The 17,305-nt window shown below is 40.8% G+C and overlaps 1 protein-coding gene across 1 annotated transcript in view; it reads left to right on the top strand.

The window, feature by feature from the left end:
• The window catches only part of TAX1BP1 (Tax1 binding protein 1), a 106,971-nt gene that overhangs the window by 12,286 nt on the left and 77,380 nt on the right, over positions 1-17,305 (top strand). Inside the window, exon 3 of the mRNA XM_024222922.2 lies at positions 15,007-15,109. Within this exon, the coding sequence (XP_024078690.2) occupies positions 15,007-15,109 (103 nt within the window). The remainder of the gene's footprint in view (positions 1-15,006; positions 15,110-17,305) is intronic.

The following is a 17,305-nucleotide window of genomic DNA, read 5'->3' as shown; positions in this document are numbered from 1 at the left end:
TGGTAGCCTGAGCCAGTCTTGAACAAAGAAGAGGATGAAAGGGATTGCATACACCAGGGACAGAGGAGGAAATGGCTTCAGACTCTTCTGCTACAGGATCTGAAAATTTTCCTTTTTTTGGTAGAGAAAATGGATAATATAATACCCTTTAACGTGGAAATGACTAAGGACACCTGGACTTAACTAATAGTGTCCTTGAGTTGAATTACATACAAATTTTTTTTTGTCATATAGATGTATTGGTTTTCTTATAGTTACATTTGATAAGAGAAGAATGGAATAGCAAATAGAGTCAATCACTGACAGAAGCAATAGTGGAAGGAAAAAACAATGTATTATGCTACTTTGCATATATTTATGAAAATTAATAGAAGTTTCCTCTTTCAAGTAAGAGGAATTAATGTACTTTTTTTTTTTTTTGGTGGGGGGGTCAGCTACTTTTTCATACTTATGTTTTAAACTGATTATTATTATACAACTCAACTGATAAACCAGAAAGACAAATCTGATACATCATGATGTATGTTTATGCAGCTGATGCACATCTACCAGTAAGGTTGTACCTTTATTTTGGCTTATACCTAAAGGGGTGGAGAACAATGTTCCTTCTCTTTCCATTCATGCGCAGAATAAATTTTATGTGCATCGATGTATGTGCAGATGTGTGCTACCAGTAAAAAGAAACAAACCTAGATATAATATATATTTTTAATAAGTTACCATAGGGATAATTACTTCAGCCAGGACAAGTTAGGCATTTTAGAACTCACTACTCAAATAATTAAATTTAAGTGTAAGAGAAATAAAAATGATCAAATGCATAGACCAGTCAAAACACTAAAATAACACTTTGAAATGTACAGAGAATATATGTGCATTGCAGGAAGTACCAAGAAGGAAGAACAACAATAATACAAGTATGTGTTTGGGAGGTGAGTTTGAAAGACTCTGGGGGGTGTGTGTGTGTGTGTGTGTAAGATCGACCCACAGACTGAGGTGAGTGACCAACCCAGAGACACTGTGCTGGCGGCTGGGGAAGTTTGAGAGATGCCATGCACTGTCTCTTTAAAGCACTCATTGAAAGCCCTGTCTCCCCTCCCCCACTCTGCGGAGATGGGGGTACATAGAGACACTGTGTGAGCTGAAGTCTCAGAAACCATGCAGTGTCTCTAAGAAAGGCACTCACTGTTCAGACCTCAGACTGCAGCAGCTCCGAGTCCTGAGCCAGACTGTTCCCTCTCCCCTGCTCTGCAGAGATGGGGTATGGGGTAAAGGGAGGGGGACACCCTGAGATCAGCACCTCCCTTCCCCCCTGCTCTGTACAGTCACCAGGAGGGTCCCGGAAGCAGCTGCAGGATGGAGCAACGTGGCTGCAAAGCAGCGGGGGTGAGGGACACCTGAACACATGCTGCCAGATGTGTGTGCTCTGCTAATCAACTGGGTGGCACTTGACTCTCTCCTGGGCAGATGCCCAACCACGCAGCTTAGAGGGAACACAGCTGGGGAAGTCTTGAAATGCCAAAGTATGTGACGTTTATCTGTGGGTATGGTGCTCTTACAGCATGTCCTCTATGGGTTATACAGCTGAATATATGTAGCCAAAAAGTTATGTATAAATTGAGGAAAAGTCAACACAGCTTTTGTAAAGGTAAATCATGCCTCACCAATCTATTAAAATTATTTGAGGGTGTCAACAAGCATATGGAAAAGAGTGAGAGTAGATATACATAAGAACGGCCATACCGGGTCAGACCAAAGGTCCATCTAGCCCAGTATCCTGTCTACCGACAGTGGCCAATGCCAGGTGCCCCAGAGGGAGTGAACCTAACAGGCAATGATCAAGTGATCTCTCTCCTGCCATCTATCTCCATCCTCTGACAAACAGAGGCTAGGGACACCATTCCTTACCCATCCTGGCTAATAGCCATTAATGGACTTAACCTCCATGAATTTATCCAGTTCTCTTTTAAACGCTGTTATAGTCCTAGCCTTCACAACCTCCTCAGGTAAGGAGTTCCACAAGTTGACTGTGCGCCGTGTGAAGAAGAACTTCCTTGTATTTGTTTTAAACCTGCTGCCTATTAATTTCATTTGGTGATCCCTAGTTCTTGTATTATGGGAATAAGTAAATAACTTTTCCTTATCCACTTTCTCCACATCACTCATGATTTTATATACCTCTATCATATCCCCCCTTAGTCTCCTCTTTTCCAAGCTGAAGAGTCCTAGTCTCTTTAATCTCTCCTCATATGGGACCCATTCCAAACCCCTAATCATTTTAGTTGCCCTTTTCTGAACCTTTTCTAATGCCAGTATATCTTTTTTGAGATGAGGAGACCACATCTGTACGCAGTATTCGAGATGTGGGCATACCATCGATTTATATAAGGGCAATAATATATTCTCAGTCTTATTCTCTATCCCCTTTTTAATGATCCCTAACATCCTGTTTGCTTTTTTGACCGCCTCTGCACACTGCGTGGACATCTTCAGAGAACTACCCATGACGACTCCAAGATCTCTTTCCTGATTCGTTGTAGCTAAATTAGCCCCCATCATATTGTATGTATACTTGGGGTTATTTTTTCCAATGTGCATTACTTTACATTTATCCACATTAAATTTCATTTGCCATTTTGTTGCCCAATCACTTAGTTTTGTGAGATCTTTTTGAAGTTCGTCACAGTCTGCTTTGGTCTTAACTATCTTGAGCAGTTTAGTATCATCTGCAAACTTTGCCACCTCACTGTTTACCCCTTTCTCCAAATCATTTTATAAATAAGTTGAATAGGATTGGTCCTAGGACTGACCCTTGGGGAACACCACTAGTTACCCCTCTCCATTCTGAGAATTTACCATTAATTCCTACCCTTTGTTCCCGGTCTTTTAACCAGTTCTCAATCCATGAAAGGACCTTCCCTTTTATCCCATGACAGCTTAATTTATGTAAGAGCCTTTGGTGAGGGACCTTGTCAAAGGCTTTCTGGAAATCTAAGTACACTATGTCCACTGGATCCCCCTTGTCCACCTGTTTGTTGACCTCTTCAAAGAACTCTACTAGATTATTAAGACATGATTTCCCTTTACAGAAACCATGTTGACTATTGTTCAACAGTTTGTTTTTCTATGTGTCTGACAATTTTATTCTCAACTATTTTTTCGACTAATTTGCCCGGTACTGACGTTAGACTTACCGGTCTGTAATTGCCGGGATCACCTCTAGAGCCCTTTTAAAATATTGGCGTTACATTAGCTAACTTCCAGTCATTGGGTACAGAAGCCGATTTAAAGGACAGGTTACAAACCTTAGTTAATAGTTCCGCAACTTCACATTTGAGTTCTTTCAGAACTCTTGGGTGAATGCCATCTGGTCCTGGTGACTTGTTAATGTTAAGTTTATCAATTAATTCCAAAACCTCCTCTAGTGACACTTCAGCCTGTGACAGTTCCTCAGATTTGTCACCTACAAAAGCCAGCTCAGGTTTGGGAATCTCCCTAACATCCTCAGCCGTGAAGACTGAAGCAAAGAATCCATTTAGTTTCTCCGCAATGACTTTATCGTCTTTAAGCGCTCCTTTTGTATCTCGATCATCAAGGGGCCCCACTGGTTGTTTAGCAGGCTTCCTGCTTCTGATGTACTTAAAAAACATTTTATTACCACCTTTGGAGTTTTTGGCTAGCCGTTCTTCAAACTCCTCTTTGGCTTTTCTTATTACATTCTTGCCCTTAATTTGGCAGCGTTTATGCTCCTTTCTATTTGCCTCACTAGGATTTGACTTTCACTTTTTAAAGGAAGTCTTTTTATCTCTCACTGCTTCTTTTACATGGTTGTTAAGCCACGGTGGCTCTTTTTAGTTCTTTTACTGTGTTTCTTAATTTGGGGTATACATTGAAGTTAGGCTTCTATTATGGTATCTTTAAAAAGCGCCCATGCAGTTTGCAGGGATTTCACTTTAGTCACTGTACTTTTTAACTTCTGTTTAAGTAACCCCCTCATTTTTGCATAGTTCCCCCTTTTGAAATTAAATGCCACAGTGTTGGGCTGTTGAGATGTTCTTCCCACCACAGGGATGTTGAATGCTATTGTATTATGGTCACTATTTCCAAGCGGTCTTGTTATAGTTACCTCTTGGACCAGCTCCTGCGCTCCACTCAGGACTAAATCTAGAGTTGCCTCTCCCCTTGTGGGTTCCCGTACCAGCTGCTCCATGAAGCAGTCATTTAAAGTATCGAGAAATTTTCTCTGCATTTCGTCCTGAAGTGAAATGTTCCCAGTCAATATGGGGATAATTGAAATCCCCCACTATTATTGGGTTCTTAATTTTGATAGCCTTTCTAATTTCCCTTAGCATTTCATCATCACTATCACTGTCCTGGTCAGGTGGTCTATAATAGATCCCTAATGTTATATTCTTATTAGAGCATGAAATTTCTATCCATAGAGATTCTATGGAACATGTGGATTCACTTAAGATTTTTACTTCATTTGATTCTACGTTTTCTTTCACATATAGTGCCATTTCTCCCCCCCCCCACCCCACACACACACACACACACACGACCTGTTCTGTCCTTCCGATATATTTTGTATCCCGGAATGATTGTGTCCCATTGATTGCTCTCAGTCCACCAGGTTTCTGTGATGCCTATTATATCAATATCCTCCTTTATCACAAGGCACTCTAGTTCATCCATCTTATTATTTAGACTTCTAGCATTTGTGTACAAGCACTTTAAAAACCTCTCACTGTTTATTTGTCTGCCCTTTTCTGATGTGTTAGATTCTTTTTTTATGTGAATGTTTATCATCTGATCTGGCCCTTACATTATCCTCCTCCATCCTCTGCTCCTGACTATAACCTGGAGATTCTCTATCATTAGACTCTCCCCTAAGAGAAGTCTCTGTCCGATCCACATGCTCCTCTGCAGCAGTCGGCTTTCCCCCATCTCCTAGTTTAAAAACTGCTCTACAACCTTTTTAACGTTTAGTGCCAGCAGTCTGGTTCCACTTTGGTTTAGGTGGAGCCCATCTCTCCTGTATAGGCTCCCCCCATCCCAAAAGTTTCCCCAGTTCCTAATGAATGTAAACCCCTCCTCTCTACACCATCGTCTCATCCACGCATTGAGACTCTGAAGCTCTGCCTGCCTACCTGGCCCCGCACATGGAACTGGGAGCATTTCTGAGAATGCCACCATAGAGGTCCTGGATTTCAGTCTCTTCCTTAGCAGCCTAAATTTGGCCTCCAGGACATCTCTCCTACCCTTCCCTATGTCATTAGTACCTACATGTACCACGACCACCGGCTCCTCCCAGGCACTACACATAAGTCTGTCTACATGCCTCAAGAAATCCGCAACCTTCGCACCAGGCAGGCAAGTCACCATGCGGTTCTCCCAGTCATCACAAACCCAGCTATCTACGTTTCTAATGATCGACTCTCCCATTACTAACACCTGCCTTTTCCTAGCAACTGGAGTTCCCTCCCCTGGAGAGGTAACCTCAGTGTGAGAGGTAACCCCAGCACCAGCTGGAAGGAGGGTCCCAACTATGGGAAGGTTTCCCTCTGCTCCCGTTGACTGCTCTGCTTCCCTGGGCCTTTCATCCTCCTCAACAGCACAGGGGCTGTCTGATCGGAGGTGGGACAATTCTACAGTGTCCCGGAAAGCCTCATATAGGGTACTTGGAGTTTCAGAAAGCCTTTCCCTTACCAAAGGCTCTTAAGCAAACTAAGCATTCAGGGTAAGAGTGAAGGTCTTCTCATAGACTTAACCAGTTACTAAAGATAGGAATCAAGGGGTAGGAATAAATGGTCAGTTTTCACATTGGGCTCCCTACGGATCTGTAGCAGGACCTGTGCTTTTCAGCATATTCATAAATGATCTGGAAAAGGGGACAGACGGGGCAAAATTTGCAGATGATACAAAGTTACTCAAGATAATTAAGTCCAAAGCTGACTGTGAAGAGTTAAACGGATGTCAGAAAACTGGTGACTGGGCTACTAGATAAACTCGATAAGTGCAAAGTAATGCACATTGGAAAACATAATCCCAACTATATGTACAAAATGACAAGATCTAAATGATCAGTTACCACTCAAGAAAAAGAGATTGGCATTGTTGTGGATAGTGGTGTGAAAACATCTACTCCAGGGGTCGGCAACCTTTGGCACGCAGCTCGCCAGGGTAAGCACCCTGGCGGGCCAGGCCGGTTTGTTTACCTGCCGCGTCCGCAGGTTCGGCTGATCGCGGCTCCCACTGGCCGCGGTCCGCCATCCCAGGCCAATGGGGGCAGCGAGAAGCGGTGACCAGCACACCCCTTGGCCCATGCCGCTTCCCGCTGCCCCCATTGGCCTGGGATGGCGAACCGCAGCCAGTGGGAGCCGCGATCGCCCGAACCTGTGGACGCAGCAGGTAAACAAAATGGCCCGGCCCGCCAGGGTGCTTACCCTGGCGAGCTGCGTGTCAAGGTTGCCGACCCCGATCTATTCAGAGTGCAGCAGCAGTCAAAAGAGCCAATGGTGTTAGGAACCATTAGGAAAGGGATAGATAATAATAAAAGAGAAGATCTAACACCACCATGTAAATTTGGTGTGTGTGTGTCTGTGTCTGTGTTTATATATGAGAGAGAGAGAATTGGAAAAAGTGCAGCGAAGGGCAACAAAAATGATTAGCGGTGTGGAACAGCTTTTGATATAAGAAGAAATGAAAAAGACTGGGACTGTCGAGCTGAGAAGAGAGACAACTAACCAGGAATATGAGAGAGGTCCATAAAATCATGAGTGGTATGGAGAAAGTGAATAGGGAAGTGTTCTTTACCCCTTCACATAACACACACGAGGGGTCACACAATTAACAGGCAGTTAATAAGTTTAAAACAAACATAAGGAAGTATTTCACACAATGCAGAGTCAGCTTGTGGAAGTCTTTGCCAAGGGATGTTGTGGAAAAAAAGTATAACTCAGTTCAAAAAAGAATTAGTTTATGGAGGATAGGTCCATCAATGGCTATTAGCTCAAATGGTCAGGGATACAACCCTGTGCTCTGGTTGTCTCCAAACTTTCAACTGCTAGAAAGTGGGACTGGACCACAGAGGATGGATCACTTGAAATTGTCCTGTTCAGTTCTTTCCTTCTGAATCATCTTTTACCGGCTCCTGTCAAAAGACAGGATACTGGGCTAGATGGACCATTGGTCTGACTTAGTATGGCTGTTCTTATGTTGAAGATGTTTGTGACTGGAGTACACCTGTTCATTGTAGATAGCAAAGTGCTAAAATGATAGTAAAATTTCCAACTTCTGGTACGAGGGAAATATATTGGGTTATTGTCATATGTCTGAAATGAAAAAAGATGTGATACTGGTATTGTCTTATAAAGGAGTGATGAATGGAATAGCTTTTAGTTGTGTAAGGATAACTTAAGTACTGTGTAAGATGTGCATGCGTTGTGTTGTGTATGATCATAGTCTGGTGGTTTGCTTCATTTTGTCAGTATAGATGATTGTGTCCAGTCAGAGTACTCTCATGCTTGTGGGTCGAGTATGGATAGGGAATGTGAGGAAAGAATTTAGCCATGCCTATTGCCTATACTGATTTCTTTGAGCTTTCGGGAGGGCAACACATCTTAATTTTATAGATGGGGCACAGAGGCACAGAGAAGTTAAATGACTTACTTAGAAGCTAATGTGCCCTGCTGGATTATGGATGGAATTGGGAGTTGAGTCCTGGTTTTGTCACTGATTTGTTCTGTGGTCTTGGGCAAGTTTAATCTCTTGGAGCTTTCATTTTCTATTTGTAAAACGAGGATACTGATACCAACCTATCTTAAGAGTGTTTTGACACATAATTAAGGTTTGTAATACATTTTGAGATCTTTGGATGAAAGGTGCTGTATAACTTACCATAATAATAATAATAGCACCACACAGTGCAGCAGATCCAAGACTAGGAGTCAACTGTGATGTTGTGCAGTCTATATGGTTTTATAAAAATATGATAAGTGAATATAATGTAATTGGGATATGCTTCATGCATCATTACAAAGTTTATAATCTGAGTGTGATCATCCTATTTGTATAAATGTACCACTCTTGTATCTAAAACTAGAAATATAAAATATAACTCTGAGGGCCTATTGTAATTATGCAAAGTGTGGGCCATTAATGGTGGTTTGGAATCTTGATGACTCCCATTAACCAGGATCATTGTCTGCAGATGGCTGTGTTTTACCTGCGAGTCTTCCTGTATGTGTGTGTGCTGGCAAGTGGGTAATGAAGTCTTGCAGTGACATGTGATCATGTCACCTGAACTGGAATCCATCTTTAACCTGGTGCTTTTCCGGGGTGGGGTTGGGGGTGGAGTGGAAACCCAGAGGGACAAAGGGTTCCCGCCTTATGCAAAAGATATATAAGGTGTATATAAGAACAAAGGTATATAAGAACAAAAAGGAGAGAGGAGCCATTATGAAGAATCCCCTAGCTACCGCCTGAGCTGGGGCAAGAGCTGTACCAGGGGAAAGAATTGTGCCCAGGCCTGGAAGGTGTGCAGTCTGAGGAAAAAACTTACTGAAGCATCTCTGAGGGTGAGATTATCTGTATTCAGTTTGGTTAGACATAGATTTGCGCATTTTATTTTATTTTGCTTGGTGACTTACTTTGTTCTGTCTGTTACTACTTGGAACCACTTAAATCCTACTTTCTGTATTTAATAAAATTACTTTACTTATTAATTAACTCGGAGTATGTATTAATACCTGGGGGAGCAAACAACTGTGCATATCTCTCTATCAGTGTTACAGAGGGCGAACAATTTATGAGTTTACCCTGCATAAGCTTTATACAGGGTAAAACGGATTTGTTTGGGTTTAGACTCCATTGGGAGTTGGGCATCTGAGTGCTAAAGACAAGCACACTTCTGTGAGCTGTTTTCAGGTAAACCTGCAGCTCTGGGGCAAGTAATTAAACATTTCCTGGCTCTTCCTCTTTTATTTAAATTGATAGGTCACGTCTCTTGTGTGCATAACTTTAATAAATTCAGAGTTACTCTATACCTTGTAATCTTTTCATGGTTGGATGTGGCTGTTGTAATGTCCATATTGGATTATGACTAAGATTTTGTCTCTGGTATTTTTATTAAAAGTCACGGACAGGATGTGGCAATAAACAATGAAATCATGGAAATGTGCACACAGTAATGCAGTTTTCACTACATCAGTACAGGAGCTTTTGAATTGCTATCAAACCTTCTATAATTTTGACTACAGACATGATTAATTGTTAGAGTGTAAAATGGTCATTCACTAACAGCTTTCCACGATTCTGAAACAGCAAGGTTGTCATCTTTGAGCATCTGTCATCTCGCAAGATATCTTTGTAAGACTAAAATGATCTCTCTGTCTGCACTGTTAACCGGCAGTGATAAACACCTCAGAGCTATTGCTGATGTGGAAAGCGATCTTTCCAAATGCCACAATGTCAAGGCACTTCATTTCAGAAACTGCACTGCTGTAGCTAAAAAACATGGGTTTTGCCAAGTCATTGTCTTCAAACAAGGGAATAGACTCAAATACATTTAGTGATGCAAGGTCAAGAAGTTTGGCCTGATTGGGATCAAACACTTGGCAGGGGTTTTAAACAAAAAACAAAAAACAAACAAACAAAAAAACACCACCACAACACAGTGGGTTGACAAAACCATTAAGAACCAGTCATATAGGCTTCAGTTTTAATGCTGTTTTCGCAAAGGGTTTTCTTAGCTAACAGGTTGTCAGTTGTGCCACTGAAGTACTTTTCCCAACTGGCAAGATTAGTCAAATCATTTGCCACCTTATGCAGTCCAATTTCTGATTTTTCATAAGCAGTGAGAGTTGCCATTATTCTTGGTGCAAGCGCTTCAACTGCTGCTTTTATTTCGGTTGATTTTGTTAAAGTGACCACATCTTAAACAGATGAACTACAGCTTCACTCCCATTCCTCAAAAAACCCCCCCACATAATCCTGCAGTTTCCTGATATGAAAATGGACAACTTCAAATCAGCTGTTCCACCATGTGATTACTGGGGAAGGGGAATTGCAGGCACTTTCCCTTTTTCCTGCAATGATTGATTGAACCATGCTTTGCGGGCAAGGCAGGCAGTGAATGCATGTTTTACAGCAATGACAAGTTCATTTACTTTTCCAAATGTTTTTCTCCAGGTATCGCCCACTAAGTTGAGATAATGTGCAGTGCATCTTATGTGCACTGCATTCAGAAAAAACACTTTGAGGCTTCATTCCCAGGTTCTGTTCATATATGCAGCATTGTCTTGACAAAAGCAGTGACTTTATCAAAAGGAATTCTGTATTTCTGAACTGACTGCCCTAGCCCTGCCGCCCAGGGTTGAAGTTGCAAAGGTTACAAAAAATCATGAAATCTGTGACCAACTCGTAACCTTAATCATGCCAAATAAATTTTGTATTATGTTAGCAAACGATGGATTTTGACTCTCCCATGCTCCTGACAATTTTGACAAAAATTAACTGATCCACCTGAAATTTCTCTTGTATTCTCTTCAACTAGAGAATTTTTTTTGGAAGTGTTTTTTTTTTTTTTTTTTTTTTTCTTCAAAGTGGAATATAAAAGGACATCAGGCAACTTCAAGGATTTCCTGACTTATTACTATTTTTTTTTCCAAAGTGAAGTATTTCACTATTTGAAAAAATTTGTTGTGGTGTTGTTGGTGGGGGGGAGAGGGAGGAACATATAAATTCTGATTCATTTTATATCTTTTGGCTACAGTGAGAGCTAGTGATTCTAGGTGTAAATGGTGGATGGTAAATTTTGAAGTTAATCAGTTGGGTTTATAAAGGAAAGCTAGTTGTATCCTTAACTGTGGGGAAATTAGTCTCTCCATAAGATCTAACTTCTGAGAAAAAGAATAGCGCATCACTTTCTTTCTATGACAAAAACTACTTTTGAGAACAGATGACACTAAATGGTATAGATCTGAGCTTTGATGTCATTGGGACTACTGAAACAACAAGGAGTCTGGTGGCACCTTAAAGACTAACAGATTTATTAGGGCATGAGCTTTCATGGGTTAAAAAACCCACTTCTTCAGATGCATGGAGTGAAAATTACAGATACAGGCGTAAATATACTGGCATATGAAGAGAAGGGAGTTACCTTACAAGTTGAGAACCAAGGCCAAATCAGTCAGGGTGGATGTGGTCCTCTCCCAATAATTGATAAGGAGGTGCCAGTACCAAGAGAGGGGAAAATTGCTTTTGTAGTGAGCCAGCCACTCCCAGTCCCTATTCAAGCCCAAATTAATGGTGTTAAGTTTGCAAATGAATTGTAGCTCTGTAGTTCCTCTGTGAAGTCTCTTTTTGAAGTTTTTTGTTGTTGAAGGATGGCTACTTTTAAATCTGTTATTGAATGTCCAGGTAGATTGAAGTGTTCTCCTACTGGCTTTTGTATGTTACCATTCCTGATGTCTGATGTGTCCATTTATTCTTTTACGTAGAGACTGTCTGGTTTGGCCAGAGTACATGGCAGAGGGTCATTGTTGGCACATGATGGCATACATCACATTAGTAGATGTGCAGGTGAATGAGCCCCGGTAGTGTGGTTGGGCCCTCTGATGGTATCGCTAGAGTAGATATGCGGACAGAGTAGGCAACGGGGTTTGTTACAGGGATTGGTTCCTGGGTTTATGTTTCTGGGGTGTGGTGTGTAGTTGCTAGTGAGTATTTGCTTCAGGTTGGGGGGCTGTCTGTAAGCGAGGACTGGCCTGTCTCCCAAGGTCTGTGAGAGTGAGGGATCGTTTTCCAGGATAGGTTGTAGATTGTTGATGATGTGCTGGAGATGTTTTAGCTGGGGGCTGTACGTGATGGCTAGTGATGTTCTGTTATTTTCCTTGTTGGGCCTGTCCTGTAGTAGGTGACTTCTGGTACCCGTCTCGCTCTGTCAGTCTGTTTCCTCACTTCCCCAGGTGGGTACTGTAGTTTTAAGAATGCTTGATGAAGATCTTGTAGGCGTTTGCCTCAGTCTGAGGGAGACTTGACCTAATAAATCTGTTAGTCTTTAAGGTGCCACTGGACTCCTCGTTGCTTTTGTGGATACAGACTAACGCGGCTGCCCTTCTGATAATTGGGACTACTGGTGTCTGTAAAAGTTTCAGGATCAACCGATTAATTGTGAAAGTGTTGTTTGGTTGTTTTTTTCCCCCCCCTTCCACCCCCCCCCCCAAATCCAAGTGAATAAGGGGGGAAATAATTGTAAGGAATTGCTGTTTTTTGTTGTTTGCATTTCTTTTAATTGGAACTGGGACTTACTGTATATTGGTCTCAGAGGAAAAAGTGATATCTATATATGTTGTACTTTCACTAAACTGAGTTCCAGTTCAGTTCTCACACAAGAGCTATATTTATGGTCTTATTGGTGCTCTGTACCATCTGTTTCATGTGCTACTGCTTTAAAAATAAAAGTCCAATGGTGGTGGTCTGAATTTAACAGTAATCTTTTTTTAGGGTAATCCTTGTATATTACATGTCAAAATGCTGAAAGAGCCATTTACTGCTTATGGCAAACTTTGAAAAGAATTATTTTAAAAATTCTACCTTGGTCTTGCTTCATATTAGCTCATTTTTTAAACAATACTCGAATGAAAACTGGTTAGTCCTGCCTTTGACTTCACAAATGTCAAGAACTTGTGTAAGTGTTTGTAGGATCACATCTTATTAATCAGTCAATTATTGTTCTATAAAAATGAAGGAAAAATAGACTGTATGATGTAGTTGAATTGTTTCTAAATATGATTTGTCATGGATAGTGAAAAGTCAATTGAGAGAAATAATTAAGGTGTAGCTATAGAACAAAATACTTGAATCTTTTGCTTCCCTCCAAAGCCATGATTTCATGTTGCCTGGATAACACTACAACACACACTAATGCAATGAATGGAGACTAGTTTATCTCCAATGACCTATCTCCATAGAACTGGAAGGAACCCCGAAAGGTCATCGAGTCCAGCCCCCTGCCTTCACTAGCAGGACCAAGTACTGATTTTGCCCCAGATCCCTAAGTGGCCCCCTCAAGGATTGAACTCACAACCCTGGGTGTAGCAGGCCAGTGCTCAAAGCACTGAGCTATCCCTCCCTCTTGACTGCTCACTGAGGAATCAGTTTCTGAATTTCAAAGTTGACATTGTTCTCCAGTTAAGACCAAGATTAAAAAAAAACCTAGTCAGTCTTAAAAAGCGAAGGCCTTAATTTAGTATCTGCTTGTGGAAGGGCAACTAGTTATTTAATGTAGTAGTCTGTATGTGTGAGTGAAAAGTAGCTTCTGCAAAATAGGTTAGTTAGGGAAACTCAACAGTGTGTTTTCATAAAGTGTAACTTTTCTAAATTTTAAAATCACAGTAAAATTTGACACTTCAGCTTTAGAAATTTTGTCCTTGGTCTGTATTTTAATACAGAAATTGTAAAGAATACTTTCAGTGGGTAAAGTTTGGTTGTGTTGTAGGTTTTCTTCAGGGTGTATTTGAAGAAATCAAAGAAATGAAAGAATAAGTATAGCATATGTTTGGAACCACCATTTCTCACTGAAATTAATTCAGATTTCAAAAATGAAAGCTTTGACTGAAAGCCTTAAAGACTAAGCATCTAAATGACACTTAACTGTTTTGAAGAAAAATATGTGAAAACTTCTGGCAGAGGAGGATACAATGAAATGTATTAGCTCTTCCTACAAATGAACTGTGAGGTTCTCAAGTGTCTGTTCCCAGAACTTCAAGAAAAATGGGTTTGAAAACCCACAAAAGCAAAAATTCATTTGTTTGCTAAATGGTCAGTACTTAGGTATTCTGGATTTTCATAGAATAATGTAAAAATATCATGCCTGTGCAAAGTTATTGGGAATTTCATGTTTGACTTATTCCAAAAGCATTTTATAGTGATGTTACTTTTTCCCCAGGACAGTATATTTCAGACATACCTTTGTAAGGTACCAGTTTGGAGATGTCATGGAAGCCTTTTTTTTTTTTAGCTAAGATTAGGGTCAAGAACTAGTTGGTTTCATTTTGGTGCTTGAGAGAATTTTTCCAATTTGTTGCTGAACTGTCAAAGATCAGTTATGCTTCTGTTTTATCAAAGTTGCTTGCTAATCACTATAACTTCTGCCAGAAGGATTGTACACTTAGCAGTATTTCTTTGTAGCTATTCCTCCTCCTAGTATTGGAGTGTGCGATGGGTTGGATCACAGAAACCCCCTTGGGGCTGCCAACTGATGTGCCAGGACTACTTATGCCCCTGCTATCCCTGCCAGATTAGGACTCTAGCAGCCTGTCTTGTTGAGCCAGACACGCCAGTCTGCTCCAACGCAGACCCAGGATCTGAACAACGTCCCCTAACAGCTATAGGCTTAAACTGAAAGCAGCTTAAGAAGTGTTCCTGTCTTTAACACTCAGATGCCCAACTCCCAATGGAGTCAATGTTCCAGTACAGTGTTAGTCTTAAAGTCAATACCTGCATATTCTGCAATGATTGGCAAAGGATTTGAAATCCATTGTTTTGGGACTGCGTCAGTCTTGTATCCCAATCAATTCCTGCTTTTTCAATGGAGAAGATAGCACTCCTAACCCTCCAAAAGCTTATTTCTACTTGCATTGTGACAGAAATATGTAGTCAATATTGGCATAGGTTGTCTCCTTATCTAAGTAGTAAAATGTCTCTTTATTTTTGTATTTATTGATGTGTCTTTATCAAATTGCAATGTAATGTATAGTAAAAACTGTCTGGTGTTTAATTTATTATATAAAAACTCTTATTGCATTAGGTAACAGCTTAATAAAATCCATACTAAAAATTTGACATACTTTAAGTATTCCTAATTTGTAAACATTAGTCCATATCTTTTTTTCTGTATGGTGAAACTCAAGTATGCGGGTTACAGTGTGTTGTAAAGATCAGACCATGCTGTCTTAACATATTACTCTACTTAGGTTTTTCTCTTTTGGTTGTTTTCTTTAGGTTGGTTGGAGTACTGCTCGAGACTATTATACATTTCTGTGGTCACCTATGCCAGAAAATTATGTGGAAGGATCAACTGTTAACTGTGTGCTGTCTTTTCAAGGTGAGCAAATACATACTTGGTAAATCAGCATCTGTCTGGATTTGATATTGTATTGCCAATTTTTGCAGTTTAAAAACAGCAATTATATTAATTTAACTGTACGTTTATTGAATTTTTAAATGTGCTATGAGTGTATAGTGTCTCCAAGTTTAACAAAGAGAACTTGGACTTAAGAATGGAATTTTCCATGTCTGTTTCTTTTTCACGTTTTTTTTTTTTCTTGTCACATTTTACTAATTTTTATGAGATGTTTGAGACTCTGCAAAAGGGAAGACTATCTGTTTCTATACTTCAAGCTTCAGGGAAATTATAATAGTGAATTTGTGATTTCACATATTTTACATAGCAACAGATTGTTGATAAATGACTGATCACAGGAGAACCATGTTGCCTGGAAGGTGTAGTCAAACACATTTTTTTCAATAAAGAGAAAAAGGAATACAGAAAATTACGTGTTCAATCATTTGGGTTTTTTTAATACCATTAAATATTGTAGCAGGTTGGTGGTGGTCCTCCCCCACCCTCCTCTGGGTCTGTGGGAGGCCACACCCCCTCATTATGTCTCTGTGTGTCTCCCACTGTTGGGGAATTAGCGGGGCAATACACAAGCCTGGGGCTCTGGCCTGCAGTCAGGACAGAGTAGCAAACACAGTTAGGGGCCCAAGGCCTTAGTCAGGGTGGGGCAACAAGTCCTTAGGACTTAGGGTGGGGTAGAGGACCCAAATAGAACCTAGGGATGGGGTGGCAGGGGGATGCAGGTCCACCCAGCTCTACAGCATCCCAACCCAGGGCCCCAACAGTGGCAGAGTGGTTCACCACTGGGTCAGTGGGGATCCACCCACAACACGCTGACCTTGTGCCAGGCTAGCTCTTAACCAGACTCCTGTCTAGTTTCTCTGGGCTACTTCCTATCTCCCCCTCGGGGTCTACCTGGATCTGTAGGAGGTCCTTTGGGTTGTCAGGGTAGAAGGCCAGTAGCAGTTCTGGCAGCTCCTCCATGGCTTGGTCAGTGGGTAGCTCTGACAGCTTTGCCAGTCAGTGCTACAGGGGTCTGTGGCAGTCTCCCGGGAGGAGGCATCTGGCTCCTTCAGTGGCTGTAGCCCAACTGAGCTTCCAGACCCACCTTTTATACTTCCTGTCCCGCCCACTGACTTCCGGTGGAAAGGGTGAGCATGGCCTGGCTCCACCCACCAGGGCTCAGCGAGTGGTCCCTTCTCCTCTGGGTCTGAGTGGGAGGCCACTCTTCCTCACTACAAACATTCTTTTGAAAAATTGCTCTGATGTTGAAGCCTCCTCGTTAAATTGAGAATGATGTTCGGGTTAAGAGACAATAGAGTGATGGAAATGAAATTCTTCTTTTCAAATTTTCATTTTTTTCCCTTTCATTTAAGATTTTCTGTCCTATTCCAGGTTCTAGTTACTTGCATTTGCATATCGCTAGCTTTGTGGGGGTTTTTTGGTCTACCACCAACTACTAGCAGCATTTATGTCTAATGCCTAAACTGAAGGTTCTACAAATAGTCCAAACAGTTAGGAAGTTTTGTTTTAAAATCTGAGATAGTATGGAGTGCTTAAGGAAAAATACATCACATTCTAGACTCTAGAATCTAGAGCTACTGATGTCTCGCTTCTGAGGCTGAATTATTAGATTTTTATTCTTTATGTGTTATCAGTCACCCAAAAGCATGCTAAAACCCTTGCACATATAGCAGGACAGATCCCTGCTCCAAAGCACTTTCATGTAGACAGAATGCAGATAGGGGAATGCAGCAGAAAACAAGGTTTTTGACTGGCCTTGGTTGATTAATTAGCTTGTTGGTTCCATGATATCTATTGTAATTTAGCATTTTTTATCTATATGTTATATTTCCAAGAGGTAATTTGAAATGGTTGGAGAAACATGGATGAATGAATTTTGGAAACATATCCCTCTTTAATAAATTTTGAAACATCTTGTTTAGAATGTTTTGAAATACTTTTGAGTTCTGACATCTCTTTATATCAGTGAACTTCCCTGAAATAAATTTTTTTAGATTTCAACAATCAAATATATGTTTTCAATTTGTTTACATAATCATGTAGACTTGTTATATGTGGCCATGGGGTTTTTTAGAGGAACAGAAATGAAAGGAAGAGAATGGTAAGAACTCCATTTTGGTATCAAAATGTAAACCCTGTGATTTTCTTTAGAAAATT

The sequence above is a fragment of the Terrapene carolina genome, unplaced genomic scaffold, assembly GCF_002925995.2.
Source record: "Terrapene carolina triunguis isolate 2854851 unplaced genomic scaffold, T_m_triunguis-2.0 Scaffold84, whole genome shotgun sequence".
NCBI classification, from domain to species: Eukaryota; Metazoa; Chordata; order Testudines; family Emydidae; genus Terrapene; species Terrapene triunguis.
The sequence above is the reverse complement of the archived record's forward strand: the minus strand, read 5'-3'. Positions and strand labels throughout refer to the sequence as shown.